This window comes from Coregonus clupeaformis, chromosome 35 (assembly GCF_020615455.1).
Source record: "Coregonus clupeaformis isolate EN_2021a chromosome 35, ASM2061545v1, whole genome shotgun sequence".
NCBI classification, from domain to species: Eukaryota; Metazoa; Chordata; class Actinopteri; order Salmoniformes; family Salmonidae; genus Coregonus; species Coregonus clupeaformis.
Genome location: NC_059226.1, coordinates 40,041,309 through 40,063,702, shown reverse-complemented (window position 1 = coordinate 40,063,702; position 22,394 = coordinate 40,041,309). Strand labels below are relative to the sequence as shown.

The 22,394-nt window shown below is 42.0% G+C and overlaps 1 protein-coding gene across 4 annotated transcripts in view; it reads left to right on the top strand.

The window, feature by feature from the left end:
* The first annotated feature begins 6,774 nt into the window (after window positions 1-6,774).
* Window positions 6,775-22,394, top strand: part of LOC121539616 — an 89,831-nt gene continuing 74,211 nt past the window's right edge. For all 4 annotated transcript variants that reach the window (XM_045211093.1, XM_045211095.1, XM_045211094.1 and 1 more), the window contains exons 1-4: window positions 6,775-7,073; window positions 15,221-17,069; window positions 20,779-21,111; window positions 22,122-22,248. In XM_045211093.1, the coding sequence (XP_045067028.1) occupies window positions 15,297-17,069; window positions 20,779-21,111; window positions 22,122-22,248 (2,233 nt within the window). In that variant the 5' untranslated portion in view covers window positions 6,775-7,073; window positions 15,221-15,296. The remainder of the gene's footprint in view (window positions 7,074-15,220; window positions 17,070-20,778; window positions 21,112-22,121; window positions 22,249-22,394) is intronic.

The window sequence follows — 22,394 nt, the reverse complement described above, 5'->3', positions numbered from 1 at the left end:
CAGACAGGCCAAGGGAAGAATGTAGATCTGGTCTGCCTCTGCGTCCCAAATGGCACCCTATATTCCCTACATAGCGCACTACTTTTGGTCCCTGGTCAACAGTAGTGCACTCTATAGAGAATAGGGGGTCATTTGGGACCCTGCTAACCCTGCTCTGAGGGAATGTGAAGAATGCCAGTGTAATTTTATCTAACCCTCCTCTACCGTATATATTTCATATCCTGACCGTGTGTGTGTGTGTGTGTATCCCTTTAACCAATCTGTCAATAGTATACATGACTGTTATCAGCTTTCCAAGAATTACATTAACAAGTCTAAACAGGTCATCCTCATGTGCTTCTTGAAACATATTTCAACACAAACGTTCACGTGTAAATGCCATAGCAAGTATGAACAAACAGTACGACACTCAAATGAGCTAGCTATGGTATGTGAATCAAGTTCCCAGGCTTTTATAATATTATATCACAACATAACATATCTGACCCTCATATCGTCTGCTCTCTCTTCTTTTCATACACTCTGTTTTCCCTAGGTGGCGTTGACAATGACTGCTGAAATCATTACAGCTGTTTGTAGCTAAATTGTGTCCTGTGTGTATGTGTGTGCGTGTGTGTGTATGTGTGTGTGTGCGTGTGTGTGTGTTATCTCTATCTATCCCTGCAGTCAGTCGGGACTATGTCACAGGAAGCACAGGAAGACGCCAATTGTTCTGAAAATGTGAAGCCTAAGATCAGTAGCTATATTCACACACAGTTCAAACACCCTTAGAGCAGTAGCTAGCCTGCATACTGTATATTCACACACAGTTCAAACACCCTTAGAGCAGTAGCTAGCCTGCATACTGTATATTCACACACAGTTCAAACAACCTTAGAGCAGTAGCTAGCCTGCATACTGTATATTCACACACAGTTCAAACACCCTTAGAGCAGTAGCTAGCCTGCATACTGTATATTCACACACAGTTCAAACACCCTTAGAGCAGTAGCTAGCCTGCATACTGTATATTCACACACAGTTCAAACAACCTTAGAGCAGTAGCTAGCCTGCATACTGTATATTCACACACAGTTCAAACACCCTGAAACCAGTAGCTAGCCTGCATACTGTATATTCACACACAGTTCAAACACCCTGAAACCAGTAGCTAGCCTGCATACTGTATATTCACACACAGTTCAAACAACCTTAGAGCAGTAGCTAGCCTGCATACTGTATATTCACACACAGTTCAAACACCCTGAAACCAGTAGCTAGCCTGCATACTGTATATTCACACACAGTTCAAACACCCTTAGAGCAGTAGCTAGCCTGCATACTGTATATTCACACACCAAACAGCCAAGGTACAGGACCAAACTCTGCTAGGGTTTATACAGTGGCACTCTTATACAGTGAGGGAAAAAAAGTATTTGATCCCCTGCTGATTTTGTACATTTGCCCACTGACAAAGAAATGATCAGTCTATAACTTTAATGGTAGGTTTATTTGAACAGCGAGAGACAGAATAACAACAAAAAAATCCAGAACAACGCATGTCAAAAATGTTATAAATTGATTTGCATTTTAATGAGGGAAATAAGTATTTGACCCCCTCTCAATCAGAAAGATTTCTGGCTCCCAGGTGTCTTTTATACAGGTAACGAGCTGAGCACACTCTTAAAGGGAGTGCTCCTAATCTCAGCTTGTTACCTGTATAAAAGACACCTGTCCACAGAAGCAATCAATCAATCAGATTCCAAACTCTCCACCATGGCCAAGACCAAAGAGCTCTCCAAGGATGTCAGGGACAAGATTGTAGACCTACACAAGGCTGGAATGGGTTACAAGACCATCGCCAAGCAGCTTGGTGAGAAGGTGACAACAGTTGGTACGATTATTCGCAAATGGAAGAAACACAAAATAACTGTCAATCTCCCTCGGCCTGGGGCTCCATGCAAGATCTCACCTCTTGGAGTTGCAATGATCATGAGAACAGTGAGGAATCAGCCCAGAACTACACGGGAGGATCTTGTCAATTATCTCAAGGCAGCTGGGACCATAGTCACCAAGAAAACAATTGGTAACACACTACGCCGTGAAGGACTGAAATCCTGCAGCGCCCGCAAGGTCCCCCTGCTCAAGAAAGCACATATACATGCCCGTCTAAAGTTTGCCAATGAACATCTGAATGATTCAGAGGAGAACTGGGTGAAAGTGTTGTGGTCAGATGAGACCAAAATCGAGCTCTTTGGCATCAACTCAACTCGCCGTGTTTGGAGGAGGAGGAATGCTGCCTATGACCCCAAGAACACCATCCCCACCGTCAAACATGGAGGTGAAAACATAAATGCTTTGGGGGTGTTTTTCTGCTAAGGGGACAGGACAACTTCACCGCATCAAAGGGACGATGGACGGGGCCATGTACCGTCAAATCTTGGGTGAGAACCTCCTTCCCTCAGCCAGGGCATTGAAAATGGGTCGTGGATGGGTATTCCAGCATGACAATGACCCAAAACACACGGCCAAGGCAACAAAGGAGTGGCTCAAGAAGAAGCACATTAAGGTCCTGGAGTGGCCTAGCCAGTCTCCAGACCTTAATCCCATAGAAAATCTGTGGAGGGAGCTGAAGGTTCGAGTTGCCGAACGTCAGCCTCGAAACCTTAATGACTTGGAGAAGATCCGCAAGATCTGCAAAGAGGAGTGGGACAAAATCCCTCCTGAGATGTGTGCAAACCTGGTGGCCAACTACAAGAAACGTCTGACCTCTGTGATTGCCAACAAGGGTTTTGCCACCAAGTACTAAGTCATGTTTTGCAGAGGGGTCAAATACTTATTTCCCTCATTAAAATGCTAATCAATTTATAACATTTTTTACGTGTTTTTCTGGATTTTTTTGTTGTTATTCTGTCTCTCAATGTTCAAATAAACCTACCATTAAAATTATAGACTGATCATGTCTTTGTCAGTGGGCAAACGTACAAAATCAGCAGGGGATCAAATACTTTTTTCCCTCACTGTATATTCCCCTTAAAAAATGTTTTAATTTCAAACATCTGTAGGACGGTAGACCTATAGCTTAAGTTGGTCAAACATTGGTCTCTCTCTCTCTCTCCCTCTCTCTCTCTCTCTCTCTCTCTCTCTCTCTCTCTCTCTCTCTCTCTCTCTTCTAATCACTCGTCAAAGTGTGTCCCTGTGTGTAGTCGGTGTATGTCTGAGCTGAGTTTGGTGTAATGTACTGTATATGTGAATGTCTATGTGTTTGGTGTAATGTGTCTGGGTTGGGCAGGTCTGAGCTAGACTGAGAACGACCACAGTAGAGACTGAGCTTTAGGGCAGGATCAGGATGTGTGCATTGTGACTGACTGGAGGGGACAACAGGAAAGCTGCCTGGCTTCTGTGAGGAAGTGAGTGAATGTGAGAGAAGGAGGCAGGTGGCAGGGGGCAGAGACAGAGAGGGCTCTTGCTGGCTCAGACAGAGATGTTTCTAACCATAAACATAAAGCAGTTAAACGGTCAGGGTAATGAACGACGGATTCAAGGGGAAGGGATAGAGCAAGAAGAGGATCAGACATTACAATACTTGACATTGCTGCCACTTAGAGTGTATAGGTCCCTTCATTTGAGACAGATTGCTACAGCAGGAAAATAATCCTGCAGCAACAGGAAATGTGAATTATTATGTGGATTATAATTAATTAATGGACATTTTTATAGGGGTTTATATTTTTTTGTAAGGGGAAAATAAAGTCTGAAATTTCAAATAGGTAATTAGAAACTTCAGAAGCCTTTTCAAACCTCAAGAAGAGGATGATGACAGTAGAGTGTGAGTTACAGAGGAAGAGGATGATGACAGTAGAGTGTGAGTTACAGAGGAGGAGGATGATGACAGTAGAGTGTGAGTTATAGAGGAAGAGGATGATGACAGTAGAGTGTGAGTTACAGAGGAAGAGGATGATGACAGTAGAGTGTGAGTTACAGAGGAGGAGGATGATGACAGTAGAGTGTGAGTTACAGAGGAAGAGGATGATGACAGTAGAGTGTGAGTTACAGAGGAGGAGGATGATGACAGTAGAGTATGAGTTACAGAGGAAGAGGATGATGACAGTAGAGTGTGAGTTACAGAGGAAGAGGATGATGACAGTAGAGTGTGAGTTACAGAGGAGGAGGATGATGACAGTAGAGTGTGAGTTATAGAGGAAGAGGATGATGACAGTAGAGTGTGAGTTACAGAGGAAGAGGATGATGACAGTAGAGTGTGAGTTACAGAGGAGGAGGATGATGACAGTAGAGTATGAGTTACAGAGGAAGAGGATGATGACAGTAGAGTGTGAGTTACAGAGGAAGAGGATGATGACAGTAGAGTATGAGTTACGGAGGAAGAGGATGATGACAGTAGAGTGTGAGTTATAGAGGAAGAGGATGATGACAGTAGAGTGTGAGTTACAGAGGAAGAGGATGATGACAGTAGAGTGTGAGTTACAGAGGAGGAGGATGATGACAGTAGAGTATGAGTTACAGAGGAAGAGGATGATGACAGTAGAGTGTGAGTTACAGAGGAAGAGGATGATGACAGTAGAGTGTGAGTTACAGAGGAGGAGGATGATGACAGTAGAGTGTGAGTTATAGAGGAAGAGGATGATGACAGTAGAGTGTGAGTTACAGAGGAAGAGGATGATGACAGTAGAGTGTGAGTTACAGAGGAAGAGGATGATGACAGTAGAGTGTGAGTTACAGAGGAAGAGGATGATGACAGTAGAGTGTGAGTTACAGAGGAGGAGGATGATGACAGTAGAGTGTGAGTTATAGAGGAAGAGGATGATGACAGTAGAGTGTGAGTTACAGAGGAAGAGGATGATGACAGTAGAGTGTGAGTTACAGAGGAGGAGGATGATGACAGTAGAGTATGAGTTACAGAGGAAGAGGATGATGACAGTAGAGTGTGAGTTACAGAGGAAGAGGATGATGACAGTAGAGTGTGAGTTACAGAGGAGGAGGATGATGACAGTAGAGTGTGAGTTATAGAGGAAGAGGATGATGACAGTAGAGTGTGAGTTACAGAGGAAGAGGATGATGACAGTAGAGTGTGAGTTACAGAGGAAGAGGATGATGACAGTAGAGTGTGAGTTACAGAGGAAGAGGATGATGACAGTAGAGTATGAGTTACGGAGGAAGAGGATGATGACAGTAGAGTGTGAGTTACGGAGGAAGAGGATGATGACAGTAGAGTGTGAGTTACAGAGGAAGAGGATGATGACAGTAGAGTGTGAGTTACAGAGGAAGAGGATGATGACAGTAGAGTGTGAGTTACAGAGGAAGAGGATGATGACAGTAGAGTGTGAGTTACAGAGGAGGAGGATGATGACAGTAGAGTATGAGTTACAGAGGAAGAGGATGATGACAGTAGAGTGTGAGTTACGGAGGAAGAGGATGATGACAGTAGAGTGTGAGTTACAGAGGAAGAGGATGATGACAGTAGAGTGTGAGTTACAGAGGAAGAGGATGATGACAGTAGAGTGTGAGTTACAGAGGAAGAGGATGATGACAGTAGAGTATGAGTTACGGAGGAAGAGGATGATGACAGTAGAGTGTGAGTTACGGAGGAAGAGGATGATGACAGTAGAGTGTGAGTTACAGAGGAAGAGGATGATGACAGTAGAGTGTGAGTTACAGAGGAAGAGGATGATGACAGTAGAGTGTGAGTTACAGAGGAAGAGGATGATGACAGTAGAGTGTGAGTTACAGAGGAAGAGGATGATGACAGTAGAGTATGAGTTACGGAGGAAGAGGATGATGACAGTAGAGTGTGAGTTACGGAGGAAGAGGATGATGACAGTAGAGTGTGAGTTACAGAGGAAGAGGATGATGACAGTAGAGTGTGAGTTACAGAGGAAGAGGATGATGACAGTAGAGTGTGAGTTACGGAGGAAGAGGATGATGACAGTAGAGTGTGAGTTACAGAGGAAGAGGATGATGACAGTAGAGTGTGAGTTACAGAGGAAGAGGATGATGACAGTAGAGTGTGAGTTACAGAGGAAGAGGATGATGACAGTAGAGTGTGAGTTACAGAGGAAGAGGATGGAGGATAAATCACCCAGTTCCTAAACAGCAAGGTGCTCCAGGACCATAGGTGGGCGGGGACACATACACACAGATATTTACATATATTCAGACAGGCTTCCTGCCATTGTCAGCCAAAGAGGGTTCGCCCCCGTAAGAGTAAGATCCACTGTTTCCTGTGTAGAAGGGAGAACGCCATAAGATGACAATGGGCCAGAAACAGGACAGAGAGGAAACGTTTAAATTTAGTCCCCTGCCCAACCATCTCCTCTTTCATAGCTAAAAGACTCTGAAGCTGTTTAGTTTTTGTGAATTCTTCCAGTTTCCCCTGTGTGCTATGTCCCATTGTATCCTTTCAATAGAAGGATTTTCACATTCAAAGCAATTCCTGAAAGCAGGTCCAGCCAATGAAACCACTGTTCAGTCAATCTCGTCTTTTCACTGACATGTTTAACTTGAACTGTTATATAGCTAAGGTTATTGGGCTACTTAAATTAACTAGTGAGCAGTTTACTAATTACATTTTCAACAGAAACGGATAAAAAATATATGTTTAGGAAACTAGGTCTATCAAGGTAATTTGTTTCAATACAACTATTAATGTGTGTGTGTGTGTGTGAGTGTGAGTGTGTTTTTGCGCCCTGGCTGCTGTTCATACAGTCGGTGCTGCTGATCCACTGTCTGTGTACCAGCGTTTTATCGCATATCTGAGTGTCGGTGTCTGCTGCTCGAGCTTAAAGGGCACGAGAGTTCATCAGTCTCTCTACTCAGAGAAAACTTTGGACATTTCCAGAGTTTTGAGGAGGATTTCTAGAACTAACGGAGATTAGGCCACCGTAAAAAGACTTCGCCTGAAAACTAAGAACTCGCCACAGCATAATTTCAGTGTTACTCATAGATATTAAAAATGTACCTAAAGATTTACCGGATGAGAAGTTTTTGCACCCTACTTACCGTAACTGTTTCGAAGATGACGTTTTGTCCAGAAGTTCGATATGTATCAAGGAGTTTCAGCTCTCGAAAGCCAGTTGGTAGGTTACAACAATTTTGTAAACGCATGTTCGTAAACGTTTCTCGCTTGTTACGTCTGTTGTCGTCAACATATTGCAATAGGGGCTATAGGCTACTGTAACGAATTATCGGACGGTTGTAGTTAAATGGGTCGGTTAAATTACTTCAATGAGGAAAAAAAAACTTTCGTCAACCGTTCTAAAGATTGTCTATAGCCGATTCTTACGGTTGCCTATCATCACTTCTTCTTCAGCGACACACTTCCAGTTTACTTTTACGTTTGTATAGGCCTATTCAAAACAATACATAAACATAACGTGAGGCAAACTATGCATATTTAAAATGTCGTATTGGCATATATATATTTTTCCATTTTATGAATCTTTGATAAGAGCCTATTTTAATCCAAGTGATATTGAATAAAGTACACCTGTTCGAGTTTATAGGGTTATATAGGCCTATATGGAATTATAATTATAAATACCTCTTAGATTAGTTTATAATACTGTATCTAACTACATGATGTAACCATACCTTTTAGATTCGTTTACAATACTGTATCTAGCTACATGTAACCACACCTTTTAGATTCGTTTATAATACTGCATCTAACTACATGTTACCACACCTCTTAGATTAGTTTATAATACTGGATCTAACTACATGTAACCATACCTCTTAGATTAGTTTATAATACTGTATCTAACTACATGTAACCATACCTCTTAGATTAATTTATAATACTGTATCTAACTACATGTAACCATACCTCTTAGATTAATTTATAATACTGTATCTAACTACATGTAACCATACCTCTTAGATTAATTTATAATACTGTATCTAACTACATGTAACCATACCTCTTATATTAATTTATAATACTGTATCTAACTACATGTAACCATACCTCTTAGATTAGTTTATAATACTCTATCTAACTACTTTATATTACTGTATCTAGCTACATGTATTCTTAACTACTCTTGTGGGGGATCTGTAGGTCCACATAACATAGGCTAATAGGCCATAGTCCTATCGCAAATGACCAGGGCTAGTATAGTACACTAATATGTGGAATAGAGAGTGAATGGAGGCTGGGCCTAGGTCTCAGTCATCCTCCTCAGATGAAGGGGATCTGTCGTATGATATCAACACACACACACACACACACACACACAAACACACACATCACCACCACCTCCCCACCTCCGTAGAGCTTGGTTTCCATGGCAACAAGGGATCCTGGTGTGTGTCTTCTGTATAATTACTTGGGCTAATGTGGCTCGCGGGGGTATAGAAGGGTATGGGGGTGGAGGTTTAAATAATGCTGACTCATTTTAAAGGGACCACTGTATCGCACACAAGATGAAAGATTCCCTTATTTCAAGTCACCCTACATCAGCTCATCTGAAATACCAAAAAAAAAAGTGTTAGTCATGCATGCCTTTATAGAATGTCCATGTATGACCATGTACTACTATGTTATGTCATGTAAGACCATGTACTACTATGTTAAGTCATGTAAGACCATGTACTACTATGTAATGTCATGTAAGACCTTGTACTACTATGTTAAGTCATGTAAGACCATGTACTACTATGTTATGTCATGTAAGACCATGTACTACTATGTTATGTCATGTAAGACCATGTACTACTATGTTATGTCATGTAAGACCTTGTACTACTATGTTAAGTCATGTAAGACCATGTACTACTATGTTATGTCATGTAAGACCATGTACTACTATGTTAAGTCATGTAAGACCATGTACTACTATGTTAAGTCATGTAAGACCATGTACTACTATGTAATGGCATGTAATACCATGTACTACTATGTTAAGTCATGTAAGACCATGTACTACAATGTTATGTCATGTAAGACCATGTACTACTATGTTAAGTCATGTAAGACCATGTACTACTATGTTATGGCATGTAATACCATGTACTACTATGTTAAGTAATGTAAGACCATGTACTACTATGTTAAGTCATGTAAGACCATGTACTACTATGTTATGTCATGTAAGACCATGTACTACTATGTTAAGTCATGTAAGACCATGTACTACTATGTTATGTCATGTAAGACCATGTACTACTATGTTATGGCATGTAAGATCCATGTACTACTATGTTAAGTCATGTAAGACCATGTACTACTGTGTTAAGTCATGTAAGACCATGTACTACTGTGTTAAGTCATGTAAGACCATGTACTACTATGTTAAGTCATGTAAGACCATGTACTACTATGTTAAGTCATGTAAGACCATTTACTACTATGTTAAGTCATGTAAAAACCATGTACTACTATGTTAAGTCATGTAAGACCATGCACTACAATGTTAAGTCATGTAAGATCATGTACTACTTTGTTAAGTCATGTAAGACCATGTACTACTATGTTAAGTCATGTAAGACCATGTACTACTATGTTAAGTCATGTAAGACCATGTACTACTATGTTATGTCATGTAAGACCATGTACTACTATGTTATGGCATGTAAGATCCATGTACTACTATGTTAAGTCATGTAAGACCATGTACTACTGTGTTAAGTCATGTAAGACCATGTACTACTGTGTTAAGTCATGTAAGACCATGTACTACTATGTTAAGTCATGTAAGACCATGTACTACTATGTTAAGTCATGTAAGACCATTTACTACTATGTTAAGTCATGTAAAAACCATGTACTACTATGTTAAGTCATGTAAGACCATGCACTACAATGTTAAGTCATGTAAGATCATGTACTACTGTGTTAAGTCATGTAAGACCATGTACTACTATGTTAAGTCATGTAAGACCATGTACTACTATGTTAAGTCATGTAAGACCATGTACTACTATGTTAAATCATGTAAGATTATGTACTACTATGTTAAGTCATGTAAGACCATGTACTACTATGTTAAGTCATGTAAGACCATGTACTACTATGTTAAGTCATGTAAGATTATGTACTACTATGTTAAGTCATGTAAGACCATGTACTACTATGTTAAGTCATGTAAGATTATGTACTACAATGTTAAGTCATGTAAGACCATGTACTACTATGTTAAGTCATGTAAGACCATGTACTACTATGTTAAGTCATGTAAGACCATGTACTACTATGTTAAGTCATGTAAGACCATGTACTACTATGTTAAGTCATTTAAGACCATGTACTACTGTGTAAAGTCATGTGTTACAAGTGATGAGAGATAGGGTCTGCTCCCAAATGGCACCCTATTGCCTATATAGGGCATGGCTTTAGAGCCCTGGTCACTATAGGGAATAGGCTGACATTTAGGATGCAACCACAGCTTCTTGAACTGCACTCTTTATGCACCAGTCTTACACAAACAGCAATCTGTACTGTATCTGTACCTGTTCCTGTACCAGTACTGTATATGTATCTGTATCTGTACTGTATCTGTACTGGATCAGTATCTGTATCTGTACTGTATTTGTATCTGTACTGTATCTGTACTGTATCAGTATCTGTATCTGTACTGTATTTGTATCTGTACTGTATCAATATCTCTATCTGTATCTGTATCTGTACTGTATCTGTACTGTATCTGTACTGTATCTGTATCTGTATCTGTACTGTATTTGTATCTGTACTGTATCAATATCTGTATCTGTATCTGTACTGTATCTTTACTGTATCTGTATCTGTATCTGTATCTGTATCTGTATCTGTATCTGTATCTGTATCTGTATCTGTATCTGTATCTGTACTTGTACTGTATCTGTATCTGTATATGTACTTTATCTGTACTGTATCTGTACTGTACCTGTATCTGCATCTGCATATGTACTGTATCTGTACTGTATCTGTACTGTATCAATATCTGTATCTGTATCTGTACTGTATCTGTATCTGTATCTGTATCTGTATCTGTATCTGTATCTGTATCTGTATCTGTATCTGTATCTGTACTTGTACTGTATCTGTATCTGTATCTGTATCTGTACTTTATATGTACTGTATCTGTACTGTATCTGTATCTGCATCTGCATATGTACTGTATCTGTATCTGTATCTGTATCTGTATCTGTATCTGTATCTGTATCTGTATCTGTACCTGTATCTGTATCTGTATCTGTATCTGTATCTGTATCTGTATCTGTATCTGTACTGTATCTGTTTATGTTTCTGTATCTGTACAGTATTTGTATATGTACTGTGTCTGTATCTGCACTGTATCTGTATTTGTACTGTATCTGTATCTGTATCTGTATCTGTATCTGTATCCGTATCTGAATCTGTATCTGTACTGTATCTGTACCTGTATCTCTACTGCATCTGTATCTGTACTGTATCTGTTTCTGTTTCTGTTTCTGTTTCTGTATCTGTACTGTATCTGTATCTGTATCTGTATCTGTATCTGTATCTGTATCTGTACTGTATCTGTTCTGTATCTGTATCTGTATCTGTATCTGTATCTGTATCTGTATCTGTATCTGAATCTGTATCTGTATCTGTACTTTTTCTGTACCTGTATATGTACTGTATCTTTATCTGTATATGTACTGTATCTGTACTGTATCTGTACTGTATCTGTATCTGTACTTATTTGTATGTGTACTGTATCTGTATCTGTACTGTATCTGTATCTGTATCTGTATCTGTATCTGTATTTGTATTTGTATTTGTATCTGAATCTGTATCTGTATCTGTATCTGTATCTGTACCTGTACCTGTACCTGTACCTGTACCTGTACCTGTACCTGTACCTGTACCTGTATCTGTACTGTATCTGTTTCTGTATCTGTACTGTATCTGAATCTGTACTCTATCTGTATCTGTATCTGTATCTGTATCTGTATCTGTAACTGAATCTGAATCTGAATCTGAATCTGAATCTGTATCTGTATCTGTATCTGTATCTGTATCTGTACTGTATCTGTACCTGTGTCTGTACTGTTTCTGTTTCTGTTTCTGTTTCTGTTTCTGTTTCTGTTTCTGTATCTGTATCTGTATCTGTATCTGTATCTGTATCTGTATATGTACCTGTACCTGTACCTGTACCTGTACCTGTACCTGTACCTGTACCTGTACCTGTACCTGTACCTGTATCTGTATCTGTACTGTATCTGTACCTGTACCTGTACCTGTACCTGTACCTGTACCTGTACCTGTTTCTGTTTCTGTTTCTGTTTCTGTTTCTGTTTCTGTTTCTGTATCTGTATCTGTATCTGTATCTGTATCTGTATCTGTATCTGTACCTGTACCTGTTTCTGTATCTGTTTCTGTTTCTGTTTCTGTATCTGTACTGTATCTGTACTGTATCTGTACTGTATCTGTATCTGTATCTGTATCTGTATCTGTATCTGTATCTGTATCTGTACCTGTACCTGCACCTGCATCTGCATCTGCATCTGCATCTGCACCTGCACCTTTACCTGTACCTGTACCTGTACCTGCATCTGCATCTGCATCTGCACCTGCACCTGTACCTGTACCTGTACCTGCATCTGCATCTGCACCTGCACCTGTACCTGTACCTGTACCTGTACCTGTACCTGTACTGTATCTGTATCTGTATCTGTATCTGTATCTTTACGGTGTCTGTACTGTATCTGTATCTGTACTGTATCTGTACCTGTATCTGTACCTGTATCTGTACTGAATCTATACCTGTACCTGTACCTGTATCTGCATCTGCATCTGCATCTGCATCTGCATCTGTACTGTTTTTGTATCTGTATCTGTATCTGTATCTGTATCTGTATCTGTATCTGCATCTGCATCTGTACTGTATCTGTATCTGTATTGTATCTGTACCTGTATCTGCATCTGTATCTGTATCTGTATCTGTATCTGTATCTGTATCTGTATCTGTATCTGTATCTGTATCTGTATCTGTACCTGTACCTGCACCTGTACCTGTATCTGTACTGTATCTGTAACTGTATCTGCATTTGTACTGTATCTTTACTGTATCTGTATCTGTATCTGTACTGTATCTGTATCTGTACTGTATATGTACTGTATCTGTATCTGTACCTGTATATGCATCTGTACTGTATCTGTATCTGTACCTGTACCTGTACCTGTACCTGTACCTGTATCTGTACTGTATCTGTACTGTATCTGTACCTGTATCTGCATTTGTACTGTATCTGTACTGTATTTGTATCTGCATCTGTACTGTATCTTGTCTTGTGGGGCATCTACATCTGATATGTGGTCAGGTCTGTATGACATATTATGAATGAAGGGTTTATTTGGTTGAACTCAAGCCTCCAAACTTTGTACAATAACACCAGTTTTGTTATTGCCCCTCAGAGATAAATACAGGGTTCCTATTGCCCCTCAGAGATAAATACAGGGTTCTTATTGCCCCTCAGAGATAAATACAGGGTTCTTATTGCCCCTCAGAGATACATACAGGGTTCTTATTGCCCCTCAGAGATAAATAAAGGGTTCTTATTGTCCCTCAGAGATAAATACAGGGTTCTTTTTGTCCCTCAGAGAGAAATACAGGGTTCTTATTGCCCCTCAGAGATAAATACAGGGTTCTTATAGCCCCTCAGAGATACATACAGGGTTCTTATTGCCCCTCAGAGATAAATACAGGGTTCTTATTGTCCCTCAGAGATAAATACAGGGTTCTTATTGTCCCTCAGAGAGAAATACAGGGTTCTTATTGCCCCTCAGAGATACATACAGGGTTATTATTGCCCCTCAGAGATAAATACAGGATTCTTATTGCCCCTCAGAGAGAAATACAGGGTTCATGTTGCCCCTCAGAGAGAAATACAGGGTTCCTATTGCCCCTCAGAGATAAATACAGGGTTCTTATTGCCCCTCAGAGAGAAATACAGGGTTCCTATTGCCCCTCAGAGATAAATACAGGGTTCTTATTGCCCCTCAGAGATAAATACAGGGTTCCTATTGCCCCTCAGAGATAAATACAGGGTTCTTATTGCCCCTCAGAGATAAATACAGGGTTCCTATTGCCCCTCAGAGATAAATAAAGGGTTATTATTGGCCCTCAGAGATAAATACAGGGTTCTTGTTTTCTCTCAGAGATAAATACAGGGTTCTTATTGCCCCTCAGAGATACATACAGGGTTATTATTGCCCCTCAGAGATAAATACAGGGTTCTTGTTTTCTCTCAGAGATAAATACAGGGTTCTTATTGCCCCTCAGAGATACATACAGGGTTATTATTGCCCCTCAGAGATAAATACAGGATTCTTATTGCCCCTCAGAGAGAAATACAGGGTTCATGTTGCCCCTCAGAGAGAAATACAGGGTTCCTATTGCCCCTCAGAGATAAATACAGGGTTCTTATTGCCCCTCAGAGATAAATACAGGGTTCCTATTGCCCCTCAGAGATAAATACAGGGTTCTTATTGCCCCTCAGAGATAAATACAGGGTTCCTATTGCCCCTCAGAGATAAATACAGGGTTCTTATTTCCCCTCAGAGATAAATACAGGGTTCTTATTGCCCCTCAGAGAGAAATACAGGGTTCCTATTGCCCCTCAGAGATAAATACAGGGTTCTTATTGCCCCTCAGAGATAAATACAGGGTTCTTATTGCCCCTCAGAGATAAATACAGGGTTCTTATTGTCCCTCAGAGAGAAATACAGGGTTCGTATTGCCCCTCAGAGATAAATACAGGGTTCCTATTGCCCCTCAGAGATAAATACAGGGTTCTTATTGCCCCTCAGAGATAAATACAGGGTTCTTATTGCCCCTCAGAGATAAATACAGGGTTCTTATTGCCCCTCAGAGATAAATACAGGGTTCCTATTGCCCCTCAGAGATAAATACAGGGTTCTTATTGCCCCTCAGAGATAAATACAGGGTTCTTATTGCCCCTCAGAGATAAATACAGGGTTCTTATTGCCCCTCAGAGATAAATACAGGGTTCTTATTGCCCCTCAGAGATAAATACAGGGTTCTTATTGCCCCTCAGAGATAAATACAGGGTTCTTGTTTTCTCTCAGAGATAAATACAGGTTCTTATTGCCCCTCAGAGATAAATACAGGGTTCTTGTTTTCTCTCAGAGATAAATAAAGGGTTCTTATTGCCCCTCAGAGATAAATACAGGGTTCTTTAGTTGATTGGAATTGAATTGTGTGTGTGAGTATAAAAGAGCTGACAAATTGCTGTGTTGTGTGTTTTGTCTCTCCAGGTGTGTGTGAGTGAAAGAGATGGTGCGGTCCGGAGCTGATAGCTGACGTAGCTGTAGTAGGATGAGATGAGAGAGGATGGAACACTCGGACAGCCCCGCCACCCACAGCAGCGACCCCAACGGGTTCGTCAATAAAGTATTCAACGTGTCTCTAGATGTGCAGAATGAGACCGGCACCGTATCTATCCAGGAGACTGGGAAGGGAGCGGGACAGGGTCCAGGCCAAGCCCAGGGACAGTGGCAGGGGGCTGGGGATATACAGGCAGAGACCCAGGCACCCCCTCAGACCCCTGGGAAGGAGGAGCACTCGGATGTCAACCGTAGACCAAGAGCTACAGGGGGCATCTGGAAGATCTTGACTCGGCGTAAAGCGGCCTCAGAGCTGGATAACAGAAGACCTCACTCCATGATCCTCCCTGGAGAGGCGGCCTCTATCCCTAAACTGTCCTTCGCTGACAAGGTCCGCTCCATCAAGAAGCTCCGCTCTCCAGGTGTCTTCAAGGGGAGGATGGGGAAGATGTCTTGGTCCAGCGCTAAGTTCAGAGACGGAGAGACGGAGGGCAACTCGTTCTGCCAGGACTTCCTTCCCTCGCACGCCCTGCACCCCGTTAGGAGCACACTCCGCCACCGCGCGAAGAGGCACTCGTATGCCGGACACACCGCCGAGTTCGACTGCTCATTTGAGGACATAGATCTGACAGCTACGCTGGACAGACACCATCTTCCCTCGCTAGTGGAGCCTGTTACCCAGAACAGCTCTGAGCCCACAGAGAGAGCCTCCTACACCAAGAGATGTCAGGTCCAGGCTCAGGCGCAGGCCAACCACTCCTCTAACTGTAACAGTACCTCAGCAGGAGTGTGTGAGGAGCAGAGTGTGAGGGGCAGCCCCAAGGCCCCGCTGGGTGGGAGGAGGTCTAAGGGAGCTGACGTGTGGAGTTACCTGAGAAGGATCTCTGTCCTGGGGAAGGGGAACCCGGCCTACTCAGAGAGGAGTTTTGACTCAGAGCTCCACACACTGGACAAGACCATGGACTCTGACTACGGCTCGGTGGACTTCGAGAGCATCAGGGACTTTCACCCAGCGGCTCCAAAACACTCTGACAGCAAAGGTGGACATTTTGGGGGTCTGATTAAGTTCTTCAGCAACGTTGCGGGGACGGCTAGAAAATGGCGGATGTCTTCTCACTCCTTCTCTCCTCCAGAGGGGAGAGGGAAGCGGTCGCCACTGGGCCACCCCAGAGCAGGGCAGCGTCTGGGGGACTACGTCCACAGTGTTTCCCAGACCCTCCGCAGTGAGGACCACCCAGAGTGTCCCCTGACACCCGGCTCACCCCTGACCCCTCACCCCCCTCGCTCCCCTGCCTGTGACCCTGCCTCACCCCCTCCTCTGATAGGCAGACGGTCTCCTCAGGTGGTGCTGAAGGCCTGGAGGGTGTGTCCGGACTCACCGAGCGTTAACGGCCTGGTGTGTGTGAGCTCATTGGAGATGGCCAGACAGACAGTCAGACAGACAGAGAGACAGACACGGCACACGTCTGTAGCCACAGTAGAGAAACACGTGCCACACTCAAGGCTGGAGAGAGAGACTCAGAAAGAGACAGAAGTACACAGAGACCCCTTAGAATGTCTGTCTACAGTGGAAGAGAGAGAAAGAGAGGGAGGAGAGAGAGGAGAGAGAGGAGAGGGAGGAGAGAGAGGAGAGGGACACTCAGGAAATTATCTGGATTCCAAGGATGCTCTACCTGTCTCAGATCAGACACACCTTCCAAACGGCCAATCAGAGTTACGGGAAGGAGAGACCGTAGCCACTAGGGAGCCAGCAGGAAACTGCCACCAGGAAGTATTTAAGGTGAGTATGTTGATGATAAACATGAAAACTGTTTTATGTTCAACACCCCTTATCGAAAAAAACAGGCTTCTGGCAAACAGTTGTAGCAAACCTTTGGCCAATTTGCTGCAAATTTGCGGCAAGTTCATATTTTCACATGCAAATTAGTTTTGTGGCAAACTGTTGCGGCAAATTTGAGGCGACTTGTAAACTTCTGGCAAACAATTCTGGGAAACTTAATTAGCATTCTACTGTTTGCTGCAAAAATAAATCCAATACAAGTTGAAATCATCAACATGCTAATGAAGAAAATAGCAAAGACTGGATATTTCCCAAATATATTGATTATTTAATATTTGTATCTAGCTACATTCACATGAGAAAAATGTGAACACTATGGGGATGTTGACCTTATGATGTTTAAATGGGCAACTGCAGAATTTACATGAGGTAAGTGTTAATTGAGCAATAGCTTTCAACCAATGTAAGTTTAAAAGATCATTAACAAAATGTAAATAATTTAAACAACAAAAACTAAATCAATCCCAGTTCAGAACTATTGCCTTTTTGAGTGAACTTTGGAGATGGCGGCCCCGTGGAAGTCCTTCGTCCAAAGCTTGTTGAATACATGAACTGAATCAATCAGAAAACACAAAACAAAAACAAAATTAGGATACAGAAAACAATGACTGAAAACACTTTATATTTTGGCATCTTAAAAAGGTAGATTCAGCGTCTAATGGGTGGATTTGGCTTTGGGAAAACAAGGGCAGCTGTTACAAAGTTGCCTTGATGTTGCTTATCACTGAAACTGGCATTATATTTTCAGCAAGGAAACAATGTTTCTGCCTTGTATAAGTGCTATACAGTGTATATACAAACGATGTAGCTAGTACAAACTGGGACTTAGGCCTGCTAAAGTTTCTAACTTTTAATATGTGGCCAACTGTTCATAGAGACCCGCAGTATACTAGATGTGTCTTCAGCCAAGCCTCAACACAATTGTTTCAAACGTATCAACTAATTATGATATTCAGTCTAGACTGGGGACTTCATCATTAAGAGACAGTTGTCTACTAGTTGTCTCTTCTTCCTGACTGAGCTAGTTGTCTCTTCTTCCTGACTGAGCTAGTTGTCTCTTCTTCCTGACTGAGCTAGTTGTCTCTTCTTCCTGACTGAGCTAGTTGTCTCTTCTTCCTGACTGAGCTAGTTGTCTCTTCTTCCTGACTGAGCTAGTTGTCTCTTCTTCCTGACTGAGCTAGTTGTCTCTTCGTCCTGACTGAGCTAGTTGTCTCTTCTTCCTGACTGAGCTAGTTGTCTCTTCTTCCTGAGCCAGTTGTCTACTATTTGTCTCTTCTTCCTGGCTCAGGTGTATAAGGCTTGGGTGGAAGAAAAGCAACATAACATTTAGTTATGCCTAATATGGCAATTCATATTATTGTTCCAAAATGAATTATTGCTAAATTACATCTCAATTCCATCCATGCAAGAAACCTTGAACTGGTGCACATATGTCCTCAGTTTGATTGAAGGCCTCAGTCTGTCCTCAGTTTGATTGAAGGCCTCAGTCTGTCCTCAGTTTGATTGAAGGCCTCAGTCTGTCCTCAGTTTGATTGAAGGCCTCAATCTGTCCTCAGTTTGATTGAAGGCCTCAGTCTGTCCTCAGTTTGATTGAAGGCCTCAGTCTGTCCTCAGTTTGATTGAAGGCCTCAGTCTGTCCTCAGTTTGATTGAAGGCCTCAGTCTGTCCTCAGTTTGATTGAAGGCCTTGTAACTGATTGCTTCTAGAAAGAGAGAAGGAACAACACATGATCAAGATGAGCTACTAGTTTAAAGCAATTAAATATCTAATTGTTTAAAAAAAATGAATGTATGGGCTACATTTATGAGAATAATAAATGCATTTGCTTACTTTATCAAGCTTGAAGATGATACACTCAAAAAAAGTGTTATGAGGGAGTGCACCACAAACATCTTTCCAGGGTGTTGATGCATCCTTCTACCAATACAGCCTCTTCCAACACCACAGATAGCGGAAGGGTATACATCTGCAAAAGTGAAGTCTTGCTTGGATGTCAAGTCAGCTCATATTGTTGCTACCTTAGCTGTTGTGCTAGCTAACATACTATTGAACAGTGATACTAGCATATTGAAATGCATATTGGTATTAAAAGACAGCAACGTATTCACAAAAAAATATAATTGTTTAGGCAAATCATTAGTTAGCTAGCTAGCGATCATATGAATTGTGCAAAAATATGGTAGCTAATGTTAGCTAGCTAGCTAAGCGCTAGCCAACTAGCTAAGCGCTAGCCAAACGCTAGCCAGTCAGTGGCGCTGACAGATTGAAACTGGTATCAACAAAATGTGTTTCACTCTATCCCATAAAACATGACATTGCTAACTAGCCATCAATGAACTAACACAATTTTTAAGTTTATTAGGAGGTTTAATTAATAAGTTCACTCACTGGACATCTTTGGTAGATAGCTAGCTTGGTTTCCATTTTCCAGCACATTTTTCTAATCCCCTTAATTGCTCGTCAACGGTTACTGGTCTTTGAAGTCATGTGTTCACCAGAAATGGCTTCCGGTAAACTGTTTGCCACTGCTGGCAATAAATATTGTATTATATTATATTATTTACCGCAGATTCACCACTAGTGGCAAACAATTGCAAACTTCTGGCAGCATTTTGTGACACAATTTTGCCCCAATTTGCCACAAACATTTTTGTAAGGGACTGCAAATAGTCAATTCAGGAATGAATTCAAATAGTTATTTGTAATCTGCCTGGTAATGATCAAATGTGTTATTGTAAGTCATCACCTCATTTTATTCAGTGCTATCAAATCATTCATTCATTCTACGTCATTATCAGATCCTGTCATTTAACTATTACATAACTATAACATTACAACATTGTCTCATTGTTAACCTTTTTAACCTTGTTAAACATCATCATTCTTTTGCTTTTTAAAAACAACAGAAATCATCTAAATGCTTGATGCAAGTCTCGTAACAGTTACTTTACAACGTTGAATAAGTAGGCTATAGGTCTGTTAGAGGTTGTGGGTAATATTCAGAGAGCAGCGGGTATGTTGTGGGTATTCTTTTGCCCCATCTGTTGGCCAGAGGAGGAAGTAGAGTCAGAGCTCTCTGTGTGGAGTGTTAGTTAGACCACAGTAGTCTGTCTTTCCTACCCCTTCCTGTCTCCTCCACACAGAAACACACCAGCAAATCTTGTCCTAAAAAAACATGGGAATCTAGTTCTAAAAGTGGTTCCCAACCCAGTCCTCAGGGATCCCTTAGACATTCCACGTGTGTTCTATTCCAGCCCCAGCTAGTCAACTAATTTCCAAGCCCTCAATTAGTAACATCAGGCATGGTAGAGCAAATATGTGCAACAGAAAACAGTGTGTGTGTGTGACTGCCCCCACCCTAACTGCAGCTCTCCTCACAGATTAGTCATCTCATCTCCCCTCCGGTCTCTCTCTCACAGCAAGTCAGGACACGTCAGTCCCTCCTATACTGCATTACAGTGAGTTAGAGTAATACTGGGCTTGGTCTAACAGAGGATTTTCCTGTGAGGAAACTAAAATGGAAATCAGGGTTGTGAATGGAGTTAGATGGAATTGTTTCTTACATAGAACCAGATTGATTGATTGATCGATTGATGGATTTATTGATTAATTAATTGATTGTTTATTGATTGATTGGTTGATTGATTAGGGAGCTCTATCAGGCAGTGTTTTGAGGAGACCCAGGTCAGTCCAGTCCTGTTCTAGTCCAGTGAAGACCCCTGCCCCTCCCAAGCCCCCATACCCTCGCCCCCGTCCTGCCTCAGCCCTGGTCGACCTCCAAGTCTGCAGTCCCTTCCCAGAGGGCTGTATGTTTGCCGTTACTCAGCAGGCCGAGGGGGGCTCTCTGTGCCGGCACAGACGCAGGCCCGGTCCCATGATGCACCTCTCGCCGGGTCGAAGACGGGCGGGCGGTCTGGCCAGGCCATGCTCTGTCATAGAGCCCTCAGTTACCGTGGAGACAGACCCCGCGCTGAGTCACAGAGTAAGACCTCACACACACACACACAAACATACACACACACACACACACATGGATCCCTAGTCCCAACACGTACTGAATAAGACCTCGTACACACACACACATACACACACACACACACACACACACACACACACACACACACACACACCTATCCCACTGCTGAGAGATTGAAAGTGGGAATCTGACCAGTCTCTGCCAACTCTCATTTAAATATTGGCTGTAGTCCTCCTGGCTGGTAGGGCCAGTAATGAATCAACCACACCACGCGCTGCACGCTTTGATGGGAGGTGATTACAAACCTTGTATTTATACCCTCCTACTCTACAAAAATGCTGCACGCTCTGTCCCATTTCTAGAAGGCTGTATTCATACATCCTCCTTTCCTTCAGCTGCTCTTCCTCTGCTTTCTCTGCTTTTTAATATTCTTGATGGTTCTCTCGCTCTCTGCTCTCTCTCTCTCTCACTCTCTCTGTCCGTGGCCAATTTTCTGCCTCACCGCTCCCACACGTTCTGTCCATTCTTTATTCCCTCATTATAATAACTCACACTCTGAACTTTTCACCTGGAGACACATTCACCTGACTGGTTGGAATTATTCATATTGTATCACCTGACTGGTTGGAATGATTCATATTGTATCACCTGACTGGTTGGAATGATTCATATTGTGTTACCTGACTGGTTGGAATGATTCATATTGTGTTACCTGACTGGTTGGAATGATTCATATTGTGTTACCTGACTGGTTGGAATGATTCATATTGTGTTACCTGACTGGTTGGAATGATTCATATTGTATCACCTGACTGGTTGGAATGATTCATATTGTATCACAAGGTTGTATCACAAGGCATGCACTCAGAACCTGTGCACCAGAATATACTGTGGGTTTTAAATGTACTTCACTCTGAGAAGGAAAGAATATGTATTGTTTGGGGGATCTGTATGTACTGTATGTGAGAGACGTTTGGTGTGTGTGCATGCTTGCGTAACGGTCCAGTGTGTTCCAGGCCCTGTCTCGTCCCCCGGGGGTGTCACCTTTAGAGCCCCCCCTCAGAGTGTCTCTTCAGAGGTGTCACTCCCTCCCTCTCCCCCCCAGCACCATCACCACTCTGACCCTGTTCCCGGGACACACAGGTACTAGATGAGTGTGTGTTGTATTAGTATTTTCTTGTCCTACAGGCTGTGTGTACACATGCCTGCCTGCCTGTGTCAGTGTGTGCATGTTGGTGTACGCATGCTTGTGTGTGGTGGTTGAACTGTCTGTGTGTCTGTCCCCTTCA